General features: G+C 45.1%; 1 protein-coding gene across 13 annotated transcripts in view; it reads right to left on the bottom strand.

Moving 5' to 3' along the window:
* CUX1 (cut like homeobox 1) overlaps positions 1-23,511 on the bottom strand; it is a 364,330-nt gene that overhangs the window by 120,410 nt on the left and 220,409 nt on the right. For all 13 annotated transcript variants that reach the window (XM_077908111.1, XM_077908104.1, XM_077908115.1 and 10 more), the window contains 2 exons: positions 22,743-22,819; positions 20,553-20,619 (listed from right to left, as the gene is read on the bottom strand). In XM_077908111.1, the coding sequence (XP_077764237.1) occupies positions 20,553-20,619; positions 22,743-22,819 (144 nt within the window). The remainder of the gene's footprint in view (positions 1-20,552; positions 20,620-22,742; positions 22,820-23,511) is intronic.

Below are 23,511 nucleotides of genomic sequence, written 5' to 3'. Positions count from 1 at the left end.
GAATAATTCAGCGGTTCCTATTCTACTTGTGAAGTGTTAGACAAACAATTCAGACGGGGCCAGACTTGCTGGCCCCACGAAGACCGTCCCTTCCCTTCATTCTGACATCATCGGATTTGGCCATGAATCTTTAAGAACACCCTCCATCCTGTCTAATCACTAAAATACCACAAAGGAAGCTCACAATACTTAGACGCAGGGGGAAAAAAATAGAAAGGTTAATTGCAACCTAAAGTTTTCCTTCGTAGCCAAGCAAACAGTACATCAGTCACAGTGATACGGAACTCTTTAAAAGCCTATGTATGGAATGTCTTAGTCATATCAGCTTACTGAACAGTTGAAAAAAAATTTTTTTAAGATTTATTTCTGTATTTTAGAGACAGGGGTAGGGGCAGAGGGAGGGAGGCTCAAGCAGACTCGGCACTGAGCCCATGGGGCTGGATCTTAGGACCCTGAGATCATGACCTAAGCAGAAACCGAGAGTCCTCTACTTAACCCACCCAGCCACCCAAGCGCCCCCTATAGTTGAGCTTTTATATTCAAATCCAAGCCTTAAAAATATCTTCCCTACAGAGCTTTGCCCTTGAACTGCCCTGGTCCACCCTAAGACCCTCAGTGATTCTGTGTTTTGTGTTAAGGCCACTTTCAAATACTATTTTAGAGGCAGGTGTGATGACAATTTTAGAAGTTAAGCAAACAACTTTCCTGGTTTTATTGCAAAATTAATTTTGTAAGGGATTCACAGTGGACAAGCCAAATCCTCTTTCACATGCTTGTGGCTGGAGAGCCTCAGCTGATAACATCTCAAGGTCTGGCCATCGGGAGATCACGTAGAGCCAACAGTTGCCTGACAGCTCAGCCGTGCCTGTGATCACTGATGTAAGGTGCGGTGCCGTGGTAATTCCGGACAGGAAATTGGATTCAGTTGCTTTTCCAATGATAGGGTGGGGGCTCCCCAATTTAATTAACCCTTAGGAGAAAGACTCCCAAATACCCAGGTGATCATTTCTGAGTTTAGTAAAAGTTAAACAATGTGAATGGTAAGAATGTATTCGTCTGTGTCGGATGACACCTGGCACACCTCAGTCTGTGAAAAATATTTACCACATGCTGTAGAATCAAGGATTCTTACTGGGGCATCTGGCTGGCTCAGTTGGAGGAGCATGGGATTCTTGATCTCAGGGTCCTGAGTTTGAACCCTGTGCTGGGTGTAGAGATCACTTAAGTAGATAAAGACTTAAAAAAAAAGATTCTTATCACTAGTTGATAATCTTGCTAAACAGCAGTTTTGTGAAGGTAGCAGATACTCTTTGGAAAATGCAAATATCTTTGAAGAATTCACCATCCAGAGTATCTGTGGGTTCAGAGTATCACATAAAAGATTGGGCCTCACTGCAGAGGCAGTGGCAGGGTTAATGCAGTAAAGTATAACTTGCCGCCGTGCGTGACATATAATGTAATAACATGCAGGACGGTAAGAGAATCAAAAATAAATGGGTGGGTTTTTTTTTTTTTTTTTAAAGGCTTTAGAGGGCCTCCATGGTTCTGTATCTGGTGGTGAATTCCAGTAGTAAGAGGAGACAGACACAGGACAGGGCTGGAGGGTTCAGGACACTCTTAGAGTCAGTGAAGCTTTTTGGCTCATCTTCCTTAAATAGATCAGAGAGTATCTGGCAGAGATACTATGAATCAGAGAAAGGTAAAGTTAGCAACAATAAAGACAAATGTTAAGAGAAGGATTATATCAGTAAATGTAACCAGCCTAATTCACCTATAAAAATAATAGTACATACTTGAAGAAAACCCCAAATCTAACAAAATGGAGTAGAAACACATTTTGACTAAAAAGGTGAAGACCAACTCAGTGTTTTTAAAAGGCTGAGGCAAGGTTTTAAAACACTGTAGTCAATATCTTATGTAGAATATAACTTTCCAGAGAAGTAAGTCACACTAAATGGCAAAGTAATAAAACACAAGTTTGAGCTTGTCTTAAATTTGGAGGCAAGAAAATCTATAAAATAGGTAACATAAAAATGTAAAGAGATGCAACGTATAGAATATAATCCTACCAGAAAATCTACTACGCCGCTCGGAGAGCATAACACAGTTAAAGGGTTCCTATCACATGGAATCTGAAAACCAGGTCACAGTTGGAATTTAAATGGGGGAAATCACTAGATTGAACAGGGCAGATACTCAGAACCAAGAGGCTCCATTATTCTCCACAGAGAAATAAGAGAGATGCTCCTTTTAAGAATAGGAATGAAAGAAGAGGATCAGATGTCCTGGTTGTCACAAAAGGGTGCAAATTCAGTTTGTGGGTAATATAGTCACATGCTCACCAAATCTAAGGGATCTGCAGGAGTAAATGAGCAGAGATAACCTGTGAATTCAGCAAAGCCCCATGTTTTTTTGGTAAAGATAAAAAAAGATAAAACTCCCAAGTACCAGTAATAAATATCCAGAAAATGAAAGATCTGTCTTATCCACAACAAGGATATAAATATTAAACACATGGGAATTAAAATAACGTGATATAAATTCCTTTTATAGAGAATCGAATTACAAAATGCTAGTGGGCAAAGAAAGTTAATGATACTTCTTATGTGCAGTTGCATTCAAGATAAATAAATATAAATTCATCTCCCGGGCAGCCCCGGTGGCGCAGTGGTTTACCGCCGCCTGCAGCCTGGGGTGTGATCCTGGAGACCCAGGATCGAGTCCCATATCAGGCTTCCTGCAGGGAGCCTGCTTCTCCCTCTGCCTCTCTCTTCGCTCTCTCTGAATGAATAAATAAATAAATCTTTTAAAAAAAAAATTCATCTCCCAAGCTGATTTATAAAACTTGGTGAAATGACAAGATGCATACAGAAAAATTAGGTGATCAAAACACTGAGGGTTTTTTAAACCAAAAAACCCAACAACAGCAAACTATATGGTCAAAATATCCAAACAGAAAACAGAGACAGTAGCAAAACAGTGTGGTGCCTATTAGAATGAAAAGTTCTATCAGTAGAATCGCATTCCAGACAGTAAACCAGGTATACATGTGGTATACATGTGGTATTTACACCTCATTTCTCTAATGTTAAATACCAAGTGAAGGGATCGTCAGCACTAATGGACAAACTGGATATTCATATGAAGAATAATAAACAGACACATATCTTACTATGTCTTACTTATTCATGCTAGAATGAATTCCAAGCAGGTTAAAGATAAGATAAATCACAAAACAATGGATTGGGAAGGAAAGGCCACTTTCTATTGTTGAAACCATATTGAAAATGATTACTGATAAGTTTGATGAGCTGTCTGCTATAAACTAGATATAATACCTCTGGACAATGAAATCACTAAAACTCAAATGAAAAGAAAATCAGTTAATAAGTAAAAGTCCTGATAAATGTGAGTAATTAAAATCTAGAATACATGTAGAATTATTACCTCGTTTCCACTGTAGCCACATTCTTGGGATATAAGGAAACATACAGTGAATGAGAAGATGGGAAAATGCTGAGTTTTGTGGTAACAAATATAAAGCTAAACATCTATGAGGTCCCACCCAGCGTGGCAGAGATGGTGGAAATCACTGCAGCCTGCCCCTTATCCTCTGGATCTGGCACAGGTCTGAGACAAGTAGTGTTCATTCAACAGGCCAGACTGGAGCTCTGGGCTTACACCTCTGAAATGTGGGCCAGGGGGAGAGAGAGAAGAAACCTCAGCTGCTCTTGTAAGTGGTCCACCCTGGTGCAAAGCTAAGAAGCCTTAAAGCAGCATCTCTTTTGCCCTGGTGATCTCTTTTTATAAAAAATATTTGAAGGAATTATTTTTCTGAACAAAGATTATGAAAAATCCAATTAACCAAGACACTTGCCAATCAAGAATGGTTATGTAAATTGTAATTCATTGAGAGAAGAAAATAAAACTTTGCCATCAAAATGACAAATCAGCAGATGAGCATGGGTTGTACAAACTGTACAAGTGATGTCAGGCCCAAAGAACAAAGGACAGTACACAAAGCAGAATGTCCTGAGGTCGTCTACTCATACCAGCAATGTGCGCGTGGCTATGTGCCACGTGTAGGCACTGCCATGGGCATCAGAAATGTGTAGAAGAGTCTGTTCTTGGTAAGAGAACTGGTTAGGAAGAGACAAAACACGTCTCCTATTTTTTTTTTTTTTTTACTATTAAGATGACTAATTAACCGTGAACAACAGAGACAGGCCCAGAGGAAGGTCACTTAGCACTTTCAGTAGCTGCTAGCTTTCCAAAAAGAGCCAGATCAGAGGGTGTCAGACATGTTCATCATGATGGCGACAGCTAATGTTGCCTGGACCCTGGCAAAGGGACCACTGAACACTTTATGCCTATTAACTCCTGGGAGCTCACGTGGAGGCAGACACAATCACAGAACACGAAACCCAGGCCAGGGAAGGCTAACGGCACTCTGCCGAGGGCCCCCTGTTCACTGGCAAAGAGAACCGGGGGAGCCCCCAGATTTGGCCTGTGCACGCTCAGCCTCCTTTCTCTAGGGTTTGCGGGCTCCATCTAACTGAGCTTTTAGTAGAAAAGTAAGAATTGCTTTAAAGGTACACACATTCATAAAGATGGTGCCAAAGTGCTTTTTTGTTTATCTTGGTGATGGATTCTGAGCTGGACAGAGAGGTGGCTGAGCACAGACTCTGCCTGCAGAGGGGTGGGCCCTGATGGCTATGAGGCCACTTTCCATCCATTGATGTGAAAGCTGGAAGACTAAATAGATTCTCATTCAATTGGAGATTTAAAATTTAGAAGAGGGTTGCAGCGAAGACGTGCTTGTCTCCCTCCTCCCAGATCCCCTTCCAGAGCCCATGTTTGCACACAGAGCACATTATACACATGAAATTCTGAGCCTTGTGGTTTCCACTTAATTACATATGTTGGACATAGCAATACATAAGGAGGTTCTGTGTTCATTGTTTTAAAGACAGAAAAGGGCTCACTTAGCGATCAGAGTGCACATGAATTCCAGAAGACCAGGCACAGCAGAGCCTCACAGGGCTGACTGCCCATGACAGTGCCACCTACAGCCATCATCTACTCGTGTGCCTTCCACCTCTACCCTCCCCTGCCCTAGCTGTCAAGATACATTAATATTCCAGGGATCTTTTTCTTTAGACCTTCCAGTGAGGGGCAGATGCAAAGACTGTGAGAGTCCTAAGGGCAAGGACACAAGATGAGGTGGGGAGGTGTCTGCTCCCCCTGGTGTGTTAGCTCATGGGTTATCCAAATACTGATGGGCATCTTGCTGTATGCCAGGCATAGTCCTAGAACCTCAGAACATAGACACAAGCCCTCGAGTTGCTCCTGGTCTGGTATGACAGATGGGATCATCAGACACCCAAGTCTGACACAATGTGAATCCATGGAAGGCTGTGCTTAAGCACTGGGACAGAGATGAGGGGCTCCAGAGCGGCCATCACAGTGCTGTCGCTTGTCCTTATTTGGACAACTCTTTTTCTCAAACCAAATATCAACAATGAAACCAGTTTTTCAAAGAGTAGTCACCAGACCGTGTGTGTGTGTGTGGAGGGCTGCAGAGCCGTGGGTCCCATCCCAGACCCACTGTGTTGGACACTATGGGATGTGGCCCAAAGATCTGCATGTTCAGCCAAGGCTCTAAGGAATCTTAGCCAAGGTCAGGAGTCACTGACCTGCATGATGAGGGCCAATGTGCTGAATGCCCATGCTTCTGCAGTTGGGACAGAGCCATAGGTCAACTATTCTACATGATGTGAGAAGGCACAGATGTGTTCTGCTCCTACCTTGTACTAAACATCCTTGCCCTTCTAGAAGATACCTGGAGCTACCCTAGATTTTCTGCTCCGAGTTTTTTTTTTTTTTTTTTTTTTAAGATTTTACCTATTCATTCAGGAAAGACACACACAGAGAGGCAGAGACATAGGCAGGGGGAGAAGCAGACTGTGCGCGTGGGGGAGCCTGACATGGGACTTGATCTCAGGACCCTGGGATCATGACCTGAGCCGAAGGCAGATGTTCAACCACTGAGCCACCCAGGTTCCCTGGTCTGAACGTATTAGGGGAGTTCCATATTTCAGCACAAGATTTCTCATATTGGGGCCAGGTCCAAGGACCTCCATTTAAGTAATCTCTGAGGAAATGTCCACATTAAAATAGCAAGGTAAGCACGCATGGGTTGGATTTAATCAACATATAGAATCAAGCCTCTGCTCTAGCCTTTTACATTTCATTTGGAACCAAGTGGCTTTCCCTGACCATCCATGGAAGCCAGCAAGGCTCTCTCCCTGCTGTCTCCCTCCTTAACTTGCTTTAATTTTCTTGGCAGTACTTGACACTAGATACCACCTAAACTTTCATTAGATGGCAATCTACTTTTTGTTCAGAGATGGCCTTTAGGAGAGCATGGACTTTGTTTTCATTCATTCAGGAACATTTGTGAGTACCCAGCAGGCCCTGTTCTGGGCACGGGGGACACAGTGCCAGAGGAATCTGGATTCTAGTGAGTAGAGAGAGATCAGCAAGTTGGGAAATACAGGGAGTCTCTGAAGGAGAAGAGTAAAGTGGGATGAGAGGTCAGAATCCACCAGGAGGGGAGACGGCTGTTGTAAGGAAACCCCCCCCCCCCAAATTCCTGGAGAAATAGGCAACCCTTTCTGGTTCTGTGAGCAGTGACATGGCCAGCTTGCAAAGTGACAGGATCACTTTAGTGGCTGTTTTGCCAGGTTGATGGAGGTAATCAGAAGTTTGGTTTTGTCTGCATGATGCTTGTGATATCTATTAGGGGTGGCTGCCAAGCCCAGAGGTGGGTGGAGAGGTCTGGGCCAGAAACACCAGTATGGGAGCTTGCAGATGGGATTTAAAGTTATGGTGGGGGGTGAGGGGTTGCAGTGAACCTCTCGGAGACACAATGAACAAGTGTAAAGACTGAATCCCAAGGGTGAGGTGCTCCCCATGCCCGGATCAGTGCCAAGTTCACAGGAGGCACTCAGTAGACACTTACCGAATGGATGAATGTTCAAAATAGCCCTGACATGGGGGGAGCGGGACTGCCTCCATTTTTATGAAGGTGTCCCTTTCCTTAGACTGAAAATACATTTACACCTTCCCCTCGTTATGAACATTAGCGACAGATCTGATACTGATTCTTCCACTGTGGCTGAGATTTCTGCCCCATGCTACACTAACCGCATACACTGCAGAACCTTACAAGCTTTGCCCTCTTACAACTTAAATCCCCAAGCTGCTTCTTCACACAGGGTTCTAGGTATGTGAGGTGCAGACTCAGAGCAGCAAGCAGGCATCCTCCATCCCTAGAGGAAGGGTCCATCCACATAATCGGCATTGTTCTCTGTATGGATTCAGACAATACTTGCCCCCGCCCCAGTCCCAACTGTTTAACGCCTGGAAGAGGTGGGTTTCATGAACGCCACAGGGGCACCTGGGTGGCTTAGACAGCTAAGTGTCTGCCTTTAGCTCAGGTCATGATCCCGGGATCCTGGGATTGAGCCCCACGTCAGGCTCCTTGCTCAGTGGGGAGTCTGCTTCTCCCTCTTCCCCCTGCTTGTGCTCTCTTTCTTGTTATCTCTGTTAAACAAACAAACAAACAAATAAAATCTTAAAGAAAAAAAAAAAAGCCCAGCTAATGTGGCAAGAACTGTGCAAAGTCCTAGGGCAAAAAATTAGGAGGATCCAATCATGGCCTTCAAGATGCTGCCAGTCTAAGATGGATGCTGAATCTCTCTAGTGCAGTGGTGCCTGCTGACAGTCTCGGGAAGAGTATGGACCTCTTCCTAGAAAAATATTTTAAATATGTAAGTTTAGTTAAGGATAACAATTATTTTCAAGGTCAGTTATTATAATACTTTAAAAAAATTATTATAATACTTAAAAATGTGGTAATACATTTTCTTCTTTATCCATGCAAGAACGGATAATGAACCTAGTGGTAGGTTTAAGAACTATGGACAGACAGACTGTCTGGGGTATTCACGACAATTTTAATGTGAGGGAAAATATCCACAATTTCCACTTGCAACCAGGTCAGAGATTCTTATTCTGGTTTGGTGATTTCATTTGCAAGGGAAAGGAAATGCTATACCATAGTCAGATGTTAGTAAAAGTAAAGATGTACGTTTTCTGGGTCCAAATTCCTGATAGCTTCCCACCCCGAATTCTCTCCATGGAATGAGAGAGACCAGAGCCTCCTCTCCTTGTGAAGAAAGGCTGGTAACTCTGAACCGGGATGTCAGAGCATGGTGAGCCCTGAGAAGGGCCTGCAATTCTACCAGGGGAGAAGGGGAGTTAGGTTTGGTGTGAAATGAGGCTGTGAAGGTGGGGCTGCCTCACGAAGAGTCTCAAGCACTATGTCATGATTTTTCAGTGAAGGCAACAAAGAGCCAAGGGAAGATTTGAAGGAAGGCAGATTTTAACAGGATCAGATTTATATTTCAGAAAGATACTTTTAGCAGACACTTAGAGGATGGATTAGTCCAGGGAGAAATTGGCAGCAGGGAGATCTGCTGGGAAGACACCAAAGTTGTGGGGCCAAGAGATGAAAGAGCCAAATTATTATAGTGAAAAATGAGGGATATGGAATGTCTCAAGGAGGTGGAATGAACATGGATTAGAGTGGCAGGACCCTCTGTTTCTGGACTAAAGGCAGACTGGGTGTCTCAGTGGTTGAGCGTCTGCCCTTAGCTCAGGTCATGATCCCGGGGTCCTAGGATTGAGTCCTCCACTGGGCTCCCCACAGGGAGCTTGCTTCTCCCTCTGCCTATCTCTGTATCTCATGAATAAATAAAATCTTAAAAAAAAAAAAAAGAAAAAAAAAAAAAAGGCAGACCACGTTTGCCTTAGGTGGGGAAGACAAACAAGGGAAGCCATCTGTAGGGAAGACGGAGGTCACGGAGAATGGTGAGCTCACTTGAGTTTGAGATGCCCACGGCAGAACAGCCTAGCAAGCAGATGGAACTGAAAACAGAGAGCTTTCTCTGTTGGGCTATTAAACTTTTTATTACTTTGTAAGGGCTCTTTATGTATTTGTATTGTATACAAGACAATACAATACAATACAATACAATACAAACATTTTTGCCAGTTTATCAATCACTCCATTCAAAGGGAGCTGTGAATTTCCCCGATTTCTACCTTTGGCATCATGCTTCAAAAGATTTTCCCCACCCCCACATCAAAGGAGGAGCCATCTAAAATTTCTCCTAGTGTTTTTACAGTTTTGTTTTTTTACACTTAAGGATTTAACATCTAGACTTGATTCTGCTGGGGATCAGCTCAGACTCTCTTATCTTCTGCATAGCCAATTATTCTGGCACCATTTATCGGAAACTCCATCCTTTTCTAACTTATTTAAACTCACACAGTTTTTACGGGCAGCTTTTCTAAAATATTTTCCCTTTAATTTCAAAACCTTCACCAATATACAGGGCTACCAACAGGAAAAACAAACAAACAAAAAAACCCCAATCAGCCACAGGCCTACACACAGAATCGACCACTGGATGTAAGTGGTGTTTTTTTTCCCATTATTGATGACAAATTCTGGACTTCTACCTACACTTGGACTTCCCATGGAAAAAATGTGAGTGTCCAGCAACCCTTGTGTTTGGTATATCCTAAGAAGTGTACAGCTGTCTTATGGGTAGAAAAAAGCACGGAAGCACGTTAAAGTGAGAACAAACTTTGAAAAGATAAATGAAAAGGTATAAATGTCTGCTCTCCAGTAAAGTTTCAAGAATATGCTGTTTTTGTGCTCCAGGCTATTTATTTTGAGAACATTCCAAACACTACAGGATTAAAAATTTTTTTCCTCCAGACTGCTTTAGGTTTACCTTTAGGGAAATGAGAGGGTGCACGTGCGGTCACCTGGGGGTTAATTCTCACTGATGCCGAATGCCCCGAGTCTTTGCTTGTTCATCAGGGCATTAAATCTGAAAGCTCAGGAGAGCAATGCAGCCGGGCTGCAAGAGTGAAGCTATAAAGTTCTGCATTAAAAATTCATATTGCAGGCTCGCCTCGGAACTCGGCTCTGGCTGAAAGGAGAGCTGGCGGGGAAATATGAGACACCCCACTGTCTTTCTGGCAATTGGAGACATTCCTCAACAAACAGCACCTCGGGAAGGGAATGAAAGGCCAAACAAGCCGTGAAGGAAATCAATGAGTTCAATTATCTAGCTCACTCTCACTTTCCTATAGGAAGCTTTTCATTCTTAAGGCTGGTTCCAAAAAGTCCAACCCCCCCCAACCCCTTTTCTAAATGATATCGCAGAACAAGAGCCCTAGACATCCTTACTGGTACCCAGATGTTTGGCACCTCTCTTAATGTGTTTTACAACAGCCCAGGGAGCCCTAAATTCTCCAAGCCACATGGGGTGAGTTCTCTCCCAGAGTGTGAGTCTCCTGGACATGTGGCCAGAGGGGACCACACGCGGAATGACCAGTTCTCGTGTCAGGCGATGGGCCTGCACGCATGTGGCATTCCGATTCCAGCAGAGTTACTCAGTGGTTACGAACCTCCAGAGGTTAAGGCATTAACAGCTCTGCAGTGGTAGGCACTTGGAGCTTTCTGCTCCCCACATTAGCAGCACCCAGGGGGTAACTAGTTATGATTTCTAATTCCGTGTCCCTGAGGACTCTCATGGCTGCAGCGTGCTGTCAGGAGGGGACCTGTGGCACAGACGTACCAATCTTCACAAAGTCAACATGCAAAAGGGTAGGTGGCGACCAGGGCCCCGTTGACTGAAAGTTTGCATGCAAGATGCTACGCCAGGCAGTTTATGAGGGCATTATTTCATTTCATTTTTTAAGACACCAAAGCCTGAGTTACAGAAAGTGGGTGTCCTTTCCAAGGTTACTCCTCTCACAGGGTCAGGAATCAAGCTTCATAGTGACCCCGAGACTAGGGCTCTCCCTCTGATGCTCACACTGTCCCCCAGGTTCGGATCAGTGCCTTCCCCGGAGGCCCCTCCACAAACAGGGTGTGCAGGCCCCACTGGCAGACAGGATTGGAGAGTCAGCTTCTGGGAAGTAAGTAGATAAAGTTAAGAGGCCAAAAAGGAGGCAGGCTCTTCAATGCTGCCCATTGCCATCCAGTATAATCTCATCGTTTTACTAACAAGAACACAGCTACTGCTGTAGGAAGGGGACTTTGTGAGGCCTGACCAGTGACAGAGCTGGGGCTGGACCCAGGGTCTCTTGATCTAGGCCTCGCACCTTCTACCATCCACCGACCAGAGGAGGCTATGACCTCGATCACTGTCACAAAATAGTAGTTTGGTAGTGAGGCTAGTGCCGTTGGTGCCCTTGGAGTATACTGGGGGTCCGGACTCTCCTGGTCTGATGATGACACAGGAAAGTCACCTAAAAATGCGCTAGCCACTGGCAGAAGAGAGGTACAAAAAGAGCAAGTATGAAGCATTCTAGTTTTAACCTGCAGGGCACTGACAGCAGGGTAATGAGTCAGGCTCCCAAACAACAGGGGAATTAACGAGTAATGAGCTCACAGTATACCTATTCAATGGAATACTGAGCAGCGCGCATTAAGTTTTGGAAGGATAGTTAATGACAGGAAACAAATACTTACATGTCAAGTGAACAAACAAATAAACCAATAGCCGAGAAATGAAAGCAGTATGTCAATCTGATGCCATCCATAAAAGACAACAGAAATAAAGCACTGTCTAGAAAAAAGACTGGAAGGAATACGCCAGAAAGTTATCTCTGTGACGTGAAATAACGAGTGATGATCTCTTTTCTAAAACTGTTTAGAATTTTCTAAATATGGTATAATTAACATGGAAGAATTCTGTAATTAAAAACAATGTGTCATATAAAAAGAACCGATCTTCATTGATGTAGGGGTGTCCCAACGGCAAGGACAGTCTCTCACTTTTGTCAGCCCTCCTGCTTCTCTTCCAAAGGGCCCTGGACCTGTCAGTGTGCATCCAATCACATTTTCCTCTGCTACCTGGGAAGCACAGGAGAAGATATACTGCATCATGGTCACCAGTGTGGTCACGGGCCTCAGCAATAGCCAGGTACTCCCACGGCAAGTCAGAAACACATGGCGTGGGGCACCTGAGTGACTCAGTTAGCTAAGTGTCTGCCCTTGGCTTGGGTCATGATCCCAGGATCTTGAGATTGGGCCGCACATCAGGCTCCCTGCTCAGTGGGGAGCCTGCTTCTTCCTCTCTCTCTGCTGCTTCCCCTGCTTGTGCTGTCAGATAAATAAATAAAATCTTAAAAAAAAAAAAAAAAAAAGAAGAAGAAGAAGAAGAAGAAGAAAGAAATGCATGGCTTTTAGAGGAATTTCACTGGGGGCAGGAGGTGGTATACATGTTCCAGGCAGGGCCTCCGGTAAGTCTTCCTTCCTAAAGCACTTCAAAGGTTCAGATGGCTCTTGCTTTCTCTTTAGAAACCATCAGCTTTCTTAGGTTGTCCTTTCAGAGAGTAAATGACGTCATTGGTCAGGATCCAGGCCATGTGCTGCTGTCGTTGAGGGGAAGGCTCATGCTGATTTATTAGATCGTCCAAAGTCTCGCCCTCGACTGTACCTACGACCGTGCTGACATGCACACAGTATACAGAAAATAGGATGAGGACCCTCCTTGGAGGTAGTTCAGTTGATGTTTGTCAGCACTGTGCAAGCTGCAGGAACACTTCCATTACTCACTTGATCCCCAGTCTGGGAAGTAGGAAGGCACATATTATGATGCCCATCTTACAGGTCATTAGATGTACCATGTTTGTCACAAATCCATGTTTTCTCCAATGATCCCTTACCTGTTTCCTTGAGCTTCAAACTGTGAGCTCCCCATGTTTTACCTTTATAGCGAACCAGGAAAACTTCAAAGATCTCTAAAAACAGAAAATTTTTATAAAAGCATGCCAAACCTGGTGACAGTAGAGAATAACGCTTTTCTCCACAATACCTTCTCCAAGGATGCTGGATGAATATGATAGTACTATCACTCTATCCATAAATATATTTGTACACATACCACATCCAGGATTGCCATATGTATCATATACATATGTGTTTCAGTGCACAGAGCAGAGCATGTGAGCCTGTGTGCGGATGGCATCTGGGACCACCCCACCCCCTTCATTGCACAGTTCGAGCACTTGACACAATGCCTGACATTTTAACACAGGCCTTTAGTAAGTGTAGCTGAAGGTGGGAGGCGTAGAGATTGCTAGTTCTCATTGATGCTGTGTAATGTCCAGATACCTCTGGAGTCCGAGAAACAGGTGAAGAATCCTTGGCACTCAGAGGAAATTCTACATGGACTTGAAAATACAAAGCCACCCTCTTCTTCCTGCGTAGCGCCCTGGGCTGGGAAAAGTCTCCATCTGGGCTGTGCTGCTTAGAGATGCTGCTGTTGCTACACAAGCCAAGGAAAGCCCTGTGGGGCTCACCCAGGCATAGAATTTTAGGTGTGAAGTTAAATACTTCTACAGGGATGGAAAATCCCAGGAATTCTATAAAATGCACTGTTATACTATTCAGGAGATAAAGCTATAGAGGGGGTAAAAAAAAAAAAAAATCCTTGGATGTTCCCTGAAAGTGTGATCTGGTTGTCTCTAAGGCTGAAGGGACAGTAGGTTCTTTATCTAAGCCCATCCCCTCGAAACCATAAAAGTGGCTGCCTCTCTATTTTTAGGGAAATTAATCTAACCAGGATAATTACAGCAACTGGTACTGGAAATTGATGACTCATCAAAAAGACAGGAAATAGAAAATGTTCCATTCTTAAAGGTACAGTGAAATACTCCATTTCAGCAGACTAAAGTGGGTGTTTTCAAGTTCAACCGGGGAAGGCACATCTGTCCAATAAAATGATCAGAATAGTTAGGCGATTCTCAGGCTCTGTCGCCTGGGCTCTACTGGGGCCCAGTTTCCTAAGTCTTTCACGTGGAAGTATAAAAAAATAAATACAAGAGCAATGAGTCTGCAAGGGCTAACAGGATAGGGCTTGCAGGAAGAGGGAAAGCATGAAACTTCACGGAAACCTTTTGCCTGGTCGGCTCTCACACAGGTCACACTGCTCTCTTAAGAAGGCAGCACAGAATGGGACTCTGGTCCACCATGGCAGTGTATGAAGAGCACTGGATTTGGGGGCCATGCCAGAAACCTCTGTGAAATAGTCCAAGCAACCCGAGTGCACAGAAGGTGCCCATCCCACTGCCATTCACTGGCATATGGGCTGCACGTCCCACCTGGGCGTTGTGCCTTGAGCTTTTGGTTTCCTAACCTTGTCAGATTGCCTTTCAGGGCCCCTGGGCTCCACTACTGGGCATTCCCGACCTCCACGATGCGGGGTACAGGCTGCCCTCAACAATTTCCACAAAGCGCTAAGCCATGCTCACTTGGGAATGGTTCCTCTCTCAGAGCACACTGCCTTTTGTGAGAAGGCACTGGTTACATATATGCTCTAAAGAAAATACTCTAAAATTAACCCAAGTGAAGTTCCTCATAAATGTCTCTTTTGTAATATACTAGGTAAGTCAGTGTATATACAATATAGTTCTTTTTAAGAAGCACATAGGAAAGGACTATAACACCAGTAACCAACCTTAAGAAATATGAATTTTTCTGGCAGGAAAGGTTTGGAGGTGCAAATTCTCCTAAGACTAACATTAGCTATAAAAAATAGGGCATTTCAGTGCAATTCAGTATTTTCTTTTATCGGAGGCTGAGAGTCACAGGCCACAAGCGAAGACTGTACGTGTTACAACTGAAGCTCTTTTTGCAACCAGGATTCCGGGGACAGAGCAAAGAGATGGCTCTGGACGGGAACAAAAATGGGAATTCCTGCACTTTTGCGCAGGATGTTAGTCTGGAAGGGCACCACTCCCTTCCCGGGTGTGTGGTACTGGCCTAGCAGCGAGCCCAGGCGAACAGCTGCAGGACGCGAGGTCCCGGCAAGCTGGCCAGGCCTTTCCCTGGGGCCAGATGCCACGTGCCGAAAAGAAAGAATGCTGTCCACCTCCGCGGCCATCCTGGGGACTGCTTAAATATTAAAATCCACATCCCTCTGCTTGGCTAGAATTTCTAGGTTAAAGTCAACCAGGGTGCTAAATCTCCATTTGCTAAGACAAATGGGACGATCGGTACTTAGGGTGACCCTCTGAGAAAGGAGGTACCTTTTTAACTTAAAAAAAAAAAAAAAACAGAAATAATTCATTTATTTAACCCAGAAACAGTTATAATCTGCAACCCTGCAATCCTCTTACACAACTGTTTTGGCAAACCCCCCTATGTTCCAACAAATATTAAACTGTGCTTGCCATTTGTCTAAGGAATCTTGCATTAATAAACATGAGAAGAACACTTTTACCTCCCACTCTCAATGACGGGACAAAACAAAGACCAGCTGTATTCATCAATGGGTCCTTGTTCTGCACATAAAGGCTAATTACATTTTGCTTCAAGCCTACACATGGAAAACTTTACTGCTGCTGGCCCGACAAGTCAGCCTGCGCTGTCCCAGCTGACGCAGGGTGGTGACTGCACACAATAAACTGGGCTCTTGGAACAGCCCTGGTGCCTTCAACCTGCAGGATTCTTTCCAAAATGGGGGTGACATCTCCCAGTGACAGAGAGGCAAAGGCAACATGTGTTCTTCGAATCCCATCAGGAGATGATGCCACTAATGTCAATTTCCCCAGGGCCCACTAATTTCAGAAAGGCACACCAAGCTGTACTATGAGCTCGTCTGGAGGGGACTGTGACATGAGACAGTGAATGTCTTGCAGTGACTGTACTAGGGGCTGCCCACATACCTTCCTGTTATTCTGCACAACCTGCTAGGGTCTTGACCACCACTGTGCCCGTCTGTTGTAGGGTAAGGACAGTGGGAGTGGTGGTCAATGAGCTCCCCCACAGCCACATGGAAGAGTCTTGGACCCTGCCACCCACTCCTGGGTTAGCCTTCTCCAAAGCCCATGCTGGACTGTGCCACCCCCATCCTCTTCCTGTGTTTTTTTTTTGTCCACAAGGATTTAAGAATCCCTACTCTCCCAGAGAGAGACAATAAACTGTTTAGAAATGTTTTAAGACCATTTGTGAAAAGGTCTGCCCCTGGTGGGCTTACATTCATACATGTTAATGAGAAGATGTCTCGTCTAGTAAGATGCATGTAGGGTGGGGGCTTGAGGCAGACAGTAGAGTGATAAACCTTTCCCATAAAAGGGGAGAGGGATGTGAGGCAGTGTGGAGCTTCTGGACATATGCGATCTCCCAGCCTGAAGCACTCCTCACAAAGCTACAAGAAAGTAGTGATTATTGACTCAGTCCATTCTCTACATTTTTTGTGGATTACTTACTCCGGGAACCATGTACAGTAAGTGTTTGGCCCTGGGCTGCCTTTTGTTAGCAGTCAGTCCATTTCCGACTTGGGAGATGCCCGACCCCCGTGGGGGGCTCGACTCTGCCGACCCCACCCCAATCCAGCCTCACATACACTGTGCCCACCTGGCCCCATCCCACATTTGGCACATCTGGCTGGCCCCTTGGGTTAGCTTGGCCGCCCTGTGTTCTCACACCCTGCACTCCTTTGTCTCCAGCAGAACCTCACCCGAACTCATCTTTCCACCTCAAACCACATGTCACTCCCTTCAGGAAGGCTTCCCTGATTACCTTGCTTTTGCTCCAGCTGGGTGTGCCTTCGCTGTAAGCTTGCCCACTGGCCACTGCTGAGTTTGGCCTGGGAAGGAGGGGGGTGAAGTCAGAGGTTTCTCTACCTCCCAAAGACCACAGGTCCTTGCAAGCTTAGATGTTGTACAGCCCGGCCAGTGCTGGCTCAAACTGCCACATTCCTTCTGTGGCTTCCCTCCTGCCAGTCCCTAGCTGGAGTGTGCCATCTGTCTTGTGGACACCCTGACAGCACAGAGGCTATGCTGGCCAATGTCCCCTCTATCATAGCAGTGATCACACTGGATTCCAATGGCTTTTCTCCCTTAGCTTCAGGATTTCCAGAGCCCAGCAAAGGGCCAGGCTCAGAAGGGGCCCCTAGGAATTTCTGCTGCACTGATGAGTGGATCTGTTTTATTTGAGTCATGTCCTTCACGAAAGTTAGGCTTGTTCTCTCCACGTATGCACACAAATGCCACCCCTCTGCCTCTCTGTTCTTCACAGGAGAAGGCAAGAAATTCCCTGCTGCAATCCTGGAAGGGGACGCACCCCAAGAGTGCCCATGGCTCTAAGAGCAGTCTGTGACAATAGCCACTGTCCCAAAGCAGAGCATTTTTACATGCTAGAATACACAACTCTCTTACTTTTTGATTCTATTTTCCACTTACTGGAGTTTAGTGAAAATGAACAAGTAATGCTTGGATTTTCATTTATTTGGATTTGGGGAGGGGGAATCTCTTTGGCCTTAAGGCATACCAATTTGATGAGAAATAGTCTAGAAATATTTTTCACTGAGCCCACACCAGTAACTGCCATTTCTCATCAGATGCCAGTAGGATCAGTGTCCGGGAGAGGTGTAGGGCCTCTGATGCACCCCCCGCCCCCCCACTGGGTGACCTCACTGGTTCAGGGACCTAAGACTTACCTGTAACAGGACAGAGCTGGCTGCCTAGGAACAGCCCAAGAGTCAACGTGTCTATAAACAGTAACTAGAAAAATACTTAAGACTGAAAATCATCCCTGTCATCTTTAGAAGAACCCCTGACCCCACTCTAGGGAGCAGGATCACCTGGTAGCAGGGCCCTGACAGGTGATGGAGCTGTCCTTAGTTAATTGGTGGTTCAGGTTGAGAGAAGCCAGCCATTCCCCAGTGTCAGCCTAGCTTCTGGCAAGGTCAGAGTGGGTGGGGACAGAGCCCCTGCCTCTCAGGGCCATCTCCCAGTGGCTCCCGGCCGCCATATTCCCCACCTGACAGGAAACCTGTAAGTGCACGTAAGCCCTTCCTTGACAGCTCCCCTGCTGCATCGCTTCCTCAACCCCCAAAACAAACCAATTAAATGGACACAGGTTGTCTTTGTGGCTCTTTAGAAGCCAAATAATGAAATCATGATTCTAAACCAGGGACCAGTACTAAGCCCTCATGTGACGAGTGGCATTATCTGCTGTCATTTCTGAATAGTTTCGACAGGTGCTACATGTATGTCCTCAGGCTCTTTCCTCAAGGAGGTGCCCATCTGTGGCAAACAGCGTCGCCCCAGGACACAGTGGGAGATATTGGCTTTTGGAAGTTGAGCCTCTTAGAACATTCTCAGGGCAGTGGCTTTCAAAGTAACGGTGGATTGAAACCCACCTGAAGACCCACATTTTACACTGTGACCCAATAACTGCACACTTAGATTTATACACATAACGAACACAAAAGGGCCACAAAACAATACTTGACTTTACTATGTGCCACGAGCCATGATATTTTTTACTCTATTTCATTTTATGTTGTATTTGATTGTCCATTTGGCTGGTCGCCACTCACTAAATTGATTTTGCCCCTGTGATACCCCGTTTGAGAAACACTGGCTCAGCGGGGGTTTATAGCCTGGTTGCACAACTTCTGAAGTGCATAACAAAGCAAACTTAGGTTAATTACAGAAACACAAGATGTATCTATGTCTTCCAGAAGGAGGTGTATTTTTTAAAAAATAGTTCATTATTTTATTAAAACCACACCTCTTTCTAGAATGAGATGTTAGTGAGATAGAATGGGTCAGGGAACTAGCACGTTGTAGCCAATGCCCAGAGAGGCATTTCCTTTCTAAAATCAAACTATTAGAAAGGAAATGCTATAAACTGAGGGTAGAAGGTAGAACTCTGTGTCAGATTAAAATGTTATAACTTTTAAAAATGGACCATGGGCAGCCCCGGTAGCTTAGCGGTTTAGTGCCGCCTTCAGCCTGGGGCCAGATCCTGGACACTAGGGATCTAGTCCCATGTCTGGCTCCCTGCATGGAGCCTGCTTCTCCCTCTCCTGTGTCTCTGCCTCTCTCCCTCCCTCTGTCTCATGAATAAATAAATAAAATCTTTAAAAAAATAAAAAAATAAAAATAAATAAAAATAAAAATGGACCAACCACTACTCTTCTTAGTAGAATAAAGTCCAGGCAAAAATAATTGAAAAATAAAGATGGCGGATTGGCAGAAAAGGGGAGACACGGACACCAAGGAATACTAGGATGACAGCAGTTGGTATAGTTCCTGCCAAGCTTCCATCTGGGGGGTGAAGGGGGGGCCAGGGATCCACGTCTGCCATCCCATTGACACTGGTGCCCGGAGTTGGGGGAATTAATACCGGAGCCCCCAGGGAAATCTTAACAGTTATGATACCTTACAGCCAGCTCATTCTAGCCCACCTGAATTCATATATCAGCATGCTGAAACAGTAAGGTAAAATGACCTGGCAACTTCCACCAGGATTAGATATGCCAACAAGCCAGCCCAAGTTGCCAAGACTGAGAAGGATATTTTAGTCTGTGCAGAAGTACTGTGCTCATGATCAAAACTGGTCTGACTACAAGGCCTGGGGTAGCTCTTAGAGTCTCTAGCTACCAAATAATGAAAAGATCAAGAGCCCACCGAGATGTGTCCTGAGGGCAGCAGGCCCAGTAGCAACCTCAGAGGCCAAGGGCAAGGGGGATGGGCCAGAGGGATAAACTGTGTAGAGCCCCCCCCCCCCCACACTGTCCCCTCCAGGACCCCTGAGGTGCTGTGGGAGCACAGCAGGAGACCTTTCTTACTGGCCAGAGCAGCAGGGGGTGGGGGGATGGGGGGTGATGGGATGGGGGGGTGGTGTGGAGTATGGGTTTCTGCAGGAGATGGGAAGAGCCTCCCAGGACAGAAGGTGGATCAGCCACTTGCCTGGTACTGCCTGTCTGGACTTCAGCAGAGAAGACCCTGGCTCAGGACAATTTCTGTTGCTTTTTTGTCTCTCTTGATTCTATCAATGCCATTCTTTCTTTACTGGTGTTGTGCTTGGAGGGTGGGCTTGCAATGAGTGTGCCTGTGCTACCACAGATCACTGACTTCCTTCTGACAACCGGCCCTGTGTGACATACCGGCCCTAACACAGGCACACCCTATGTGTACGTGTCTGCACGGGGACGCCTAGTGTTCCAAGTGGACTTGAAAAGATCCATCTGCGCGGGAGCCAAGGACCCAGATACAGGAAAAGGTGACGTGCTTTGCACAGACCCAGCTCCACGAAACAGCTCACGCATCACATCTTCTGTAAGATGCCCCTTCCCAAACTTTCTTAGAAAAAGGCCCATGTTGATGAGGCTTCATGACAATTGAGGATGCAAGTTCCAGGGTTCTAGAAGCACCAGAGTACTGTTACATCTTGGGTATTGAACTGAAACAAGCAGCCCATGGCGGGGGGGACACTGTATTCCTCATGGTAGCTCTGGGGCCAAGCGCCTCCTGAACCCCATACCGCTTTGTGAAAGCCAGCAGACAGGAGGGCAAAGCAGGGGGAAGCTTCTATGGGTTAGCAAAATCAGGGGATCCCTGACCGAAAGGGTACAGATGGAGAAAGCCAGGCAGAGACTTACTTGGCAGTAATTTCTTCATCGTATTTGGTTTTCAGGTCAAATAATTCTGTTCGAGTTTTTTCCAGGGCTGAAAGGCAGAGGACGGAAAAGTTTACTATAAGACAGCAGTTGTCCAAATTAAATTTAAAAAGAAAAGGTAGGGGCGCTGGCAGGGTGGGGAGGGTGCTCAGTTGGTTAATTGTCTGACTTTTGATTTTGACTCAGGTCATGATCTCAGGGTCATGAGTTTGAGCCCCATGTTGGGCTCTGCAATGACCAGGGAGTCTGTTGGAGATTCTCTCCCTCTCTTTGCCCCTCCCCTCTCCTCTCTTGCTCTCTCTCTCAAAAAAAAAAAAAAAAAGGAAAAAAAGAAAAAAACTCCACAAGCAATAAATTCACAAAGAGTCAAAAATTACAAAAATACACAGAATGGGGCCCAGAATCCCCTTTCACTTTTAACCTCATCTTATCCACACACCTCCTTGGAGATAACTCCTATTACTGGTTTGGTGTACGGATTCCCTGCCTTTACATACATTTTATTATTTAAAATATATTTCCACATACACCTGCATCTATGTGTGTGTGTGTGTGTGTACACATATATATACATATATATACTCCCCACTCCAGTTCTGCACAGATAGGATGACACAAATATATTCTAAGCTTTGCTCTTTTCCTTAAGCAGAACAGCATGGAAAGCTCTCCATGTCAGGACACAGGCAGTAACAATTAGCTCTTGTAAGAAGTTTGCCAGATGCCGTGTACCTGAGGACCCAGAGAAGTGAAGGTACTAGGGTGAGGAGTTTACACACCCCAAGGAGACAAACCCGACTTAGCTGGATCCCCCAAGAGGCAATTTACATTCCCATCTATACTATTATGAGTGCGACTATTTTCTTATACTCTCACCAACACTGGATATTATCAATTAAATAAAATTCTTTTGACAGTCTGACAGGCAAAACAATCTTTCCCTGATTTAATTAGCATCCTCCTACCTGTTAAGAATTGTTAATGTTTTTTTCATATGTGTATTGGCCACGTGCATCTCTTCTGCAGGCTGTTTGCGTCTTTAGCCCCTTGTTCTACTGGACTGTTTATCTCTTTTTACTGAATTCTTTTTTTTTTTTAAGATTATTTATTTATTTATTTGACAGGGGGAGAGGGACAGAGGGAGAGGGAGGGGGAAGGAGAGAGAGAGAGAGAGCGAGAGAGCCGGAAAGCACGAGCAGGGGGAATGGCAGAGAGGGAGGGAGAAGCAGACTCCTAGCTGAGCAAGGAACCTGACATGGAGCTTGATCCCATGACCCTGGGATCATGACCTGAGCCTAAGGCAGATGCTTAACAGACTGAGCCACACACGCACCCCTTTTTACTGATTTCTTAGTGATTTTTAGGAGGTCTCTAGATTTGGGGGGTATTATTCATGTATCTGTAAATGTGCTATGATTATGTTATCATTCTCTGTCATTTAGTATTCACTTGGATTATGATGTCTTCTTTTCTTTTTCTTATATTTTAAAGATTTTATCTACTTGAGAGAGAGAGGGGAGCTCAGCATGGGGCTTGATCTCGGGACTCTAGGATCATGAGCTGTGCTGAAGGCAGATGCTTAACTGAGCCACTTATGCCTCCTGGATTATGATGTCTTCTGATGTTTCTCCCTCCACGTTTACATTAAATGTATGATGCAGTTTCCCTTTCAGGGAAAAAAAGAGAGAAAGAGAAAGAAGGAGAAGAAAAAAGCATAAAGAAACGATAAAAACTAGTACAACCTTCTTTGGCGTCTTAAATTTTAAAGGTCTGTTATTACTGTGCTTAACTTCACTTAGGGTGGAAATAAGTGTTGTGGGTTTTTTTTTGTTTTTTTTTTTCCTTTTCCTATTATTGTTCCAAATGAAATGTCAGTCCTTGATAGTTTGGTGATTTAGATGTGTTTGTTGGAAAAAAAGCCTAGAAAGAAAGGATGGCTTGTGGACGGGATGGAAATGGAAGGCAGATCCTCCCGCCTTCACGCTAACAACTCAGCGTGAGTGACTAATGAAGTCAAGGTGGGGAGGCTGTGGGCTCTGAGGAGCGTGGGCTCCTTTACTCCTCCAGGGTGACCGGTACCAGGGAAGACCTGGGGGGACCAGGAGACAGGGCAAAGCCCCCCACTTGAGTACACCCTGGATGGACTTCATGATAGGATGAAGAATACTACACCTGTCTGCAGACTTTGAACTTTGTGTTCTGCTTCCTCTAGCTTTGACGTGGTAGACATCTGCGTCTCCTGCAGCTTTCTGAAAAGGAAGAGGATAAGAGAATAAAGCGAGCTGGTCATCTTGTTTCCCAAAGTGAAGTCTTGTGTGCTTTGGAGCTCGAAGACCAGCGATCTTTGCTGCAACATGCCCCACTGGCAACAGGCGCACAGCTGGCTACCGCTGGTGGCGCCACAAGCCCTGCACACCCGCTCCCTGACCCTCAGCACCCTGACTTTGTACCCGAGTGTGATACAATGTAGAGTGTGCATCCTGCAGGACCTGACTGTGTGCTAATGGATGCAGCCAGTTATCTTAAATGCAACTTGTTCTTCCCGTGCCAGATATTTAGGGGGAAAAAAAAATCATCATCACGCACTCATTGTTTTCTGAAGTTACCCAAGAAGAATGATACATTTACATTTTGCTGACACAATGAAGGAATTTGTTGGAATAAAGGACGTGCTAATAGATGTGACAGCTGCTCCACGTCTGTTATAATGGAATGCAAATGTGACCGTAATACCTAATGGGAGATTCTCAATGTTTGAACCCAATGTCCCCAGATTTACATTTCCCCTGATCTCCAAATGAATTCCCTGGTCAATAAATAGCATTCCTTCCTCCTCATCTGCAGAAAATTTCTAAAAATAAGTTTATTATTTTTATATCATATGAATAGAACACATGCTCTCATACTAACAAACCTGGGAATACAGAAAAGTAGAAATTAT

This window comes from Canis aureus, chromosome 8 (genome assembly GCF_053574225.1).
Source record: "Canis aureus isolate CA01 chromosome 8, VMU_Caureus_v.1.0, whole genome shotgun sequence".
Taxonomy (NCBI): domain Eukaryota; kingdom Metazoa; phylum Chordata; class Mammalia; order Carnivora; family Canidae; genus Canis; species Canis aureus.
Note: the sequence above shows the minus strand (reverse complement) of the source record. Positions and strands in the feature narration are given on the sequence as shown.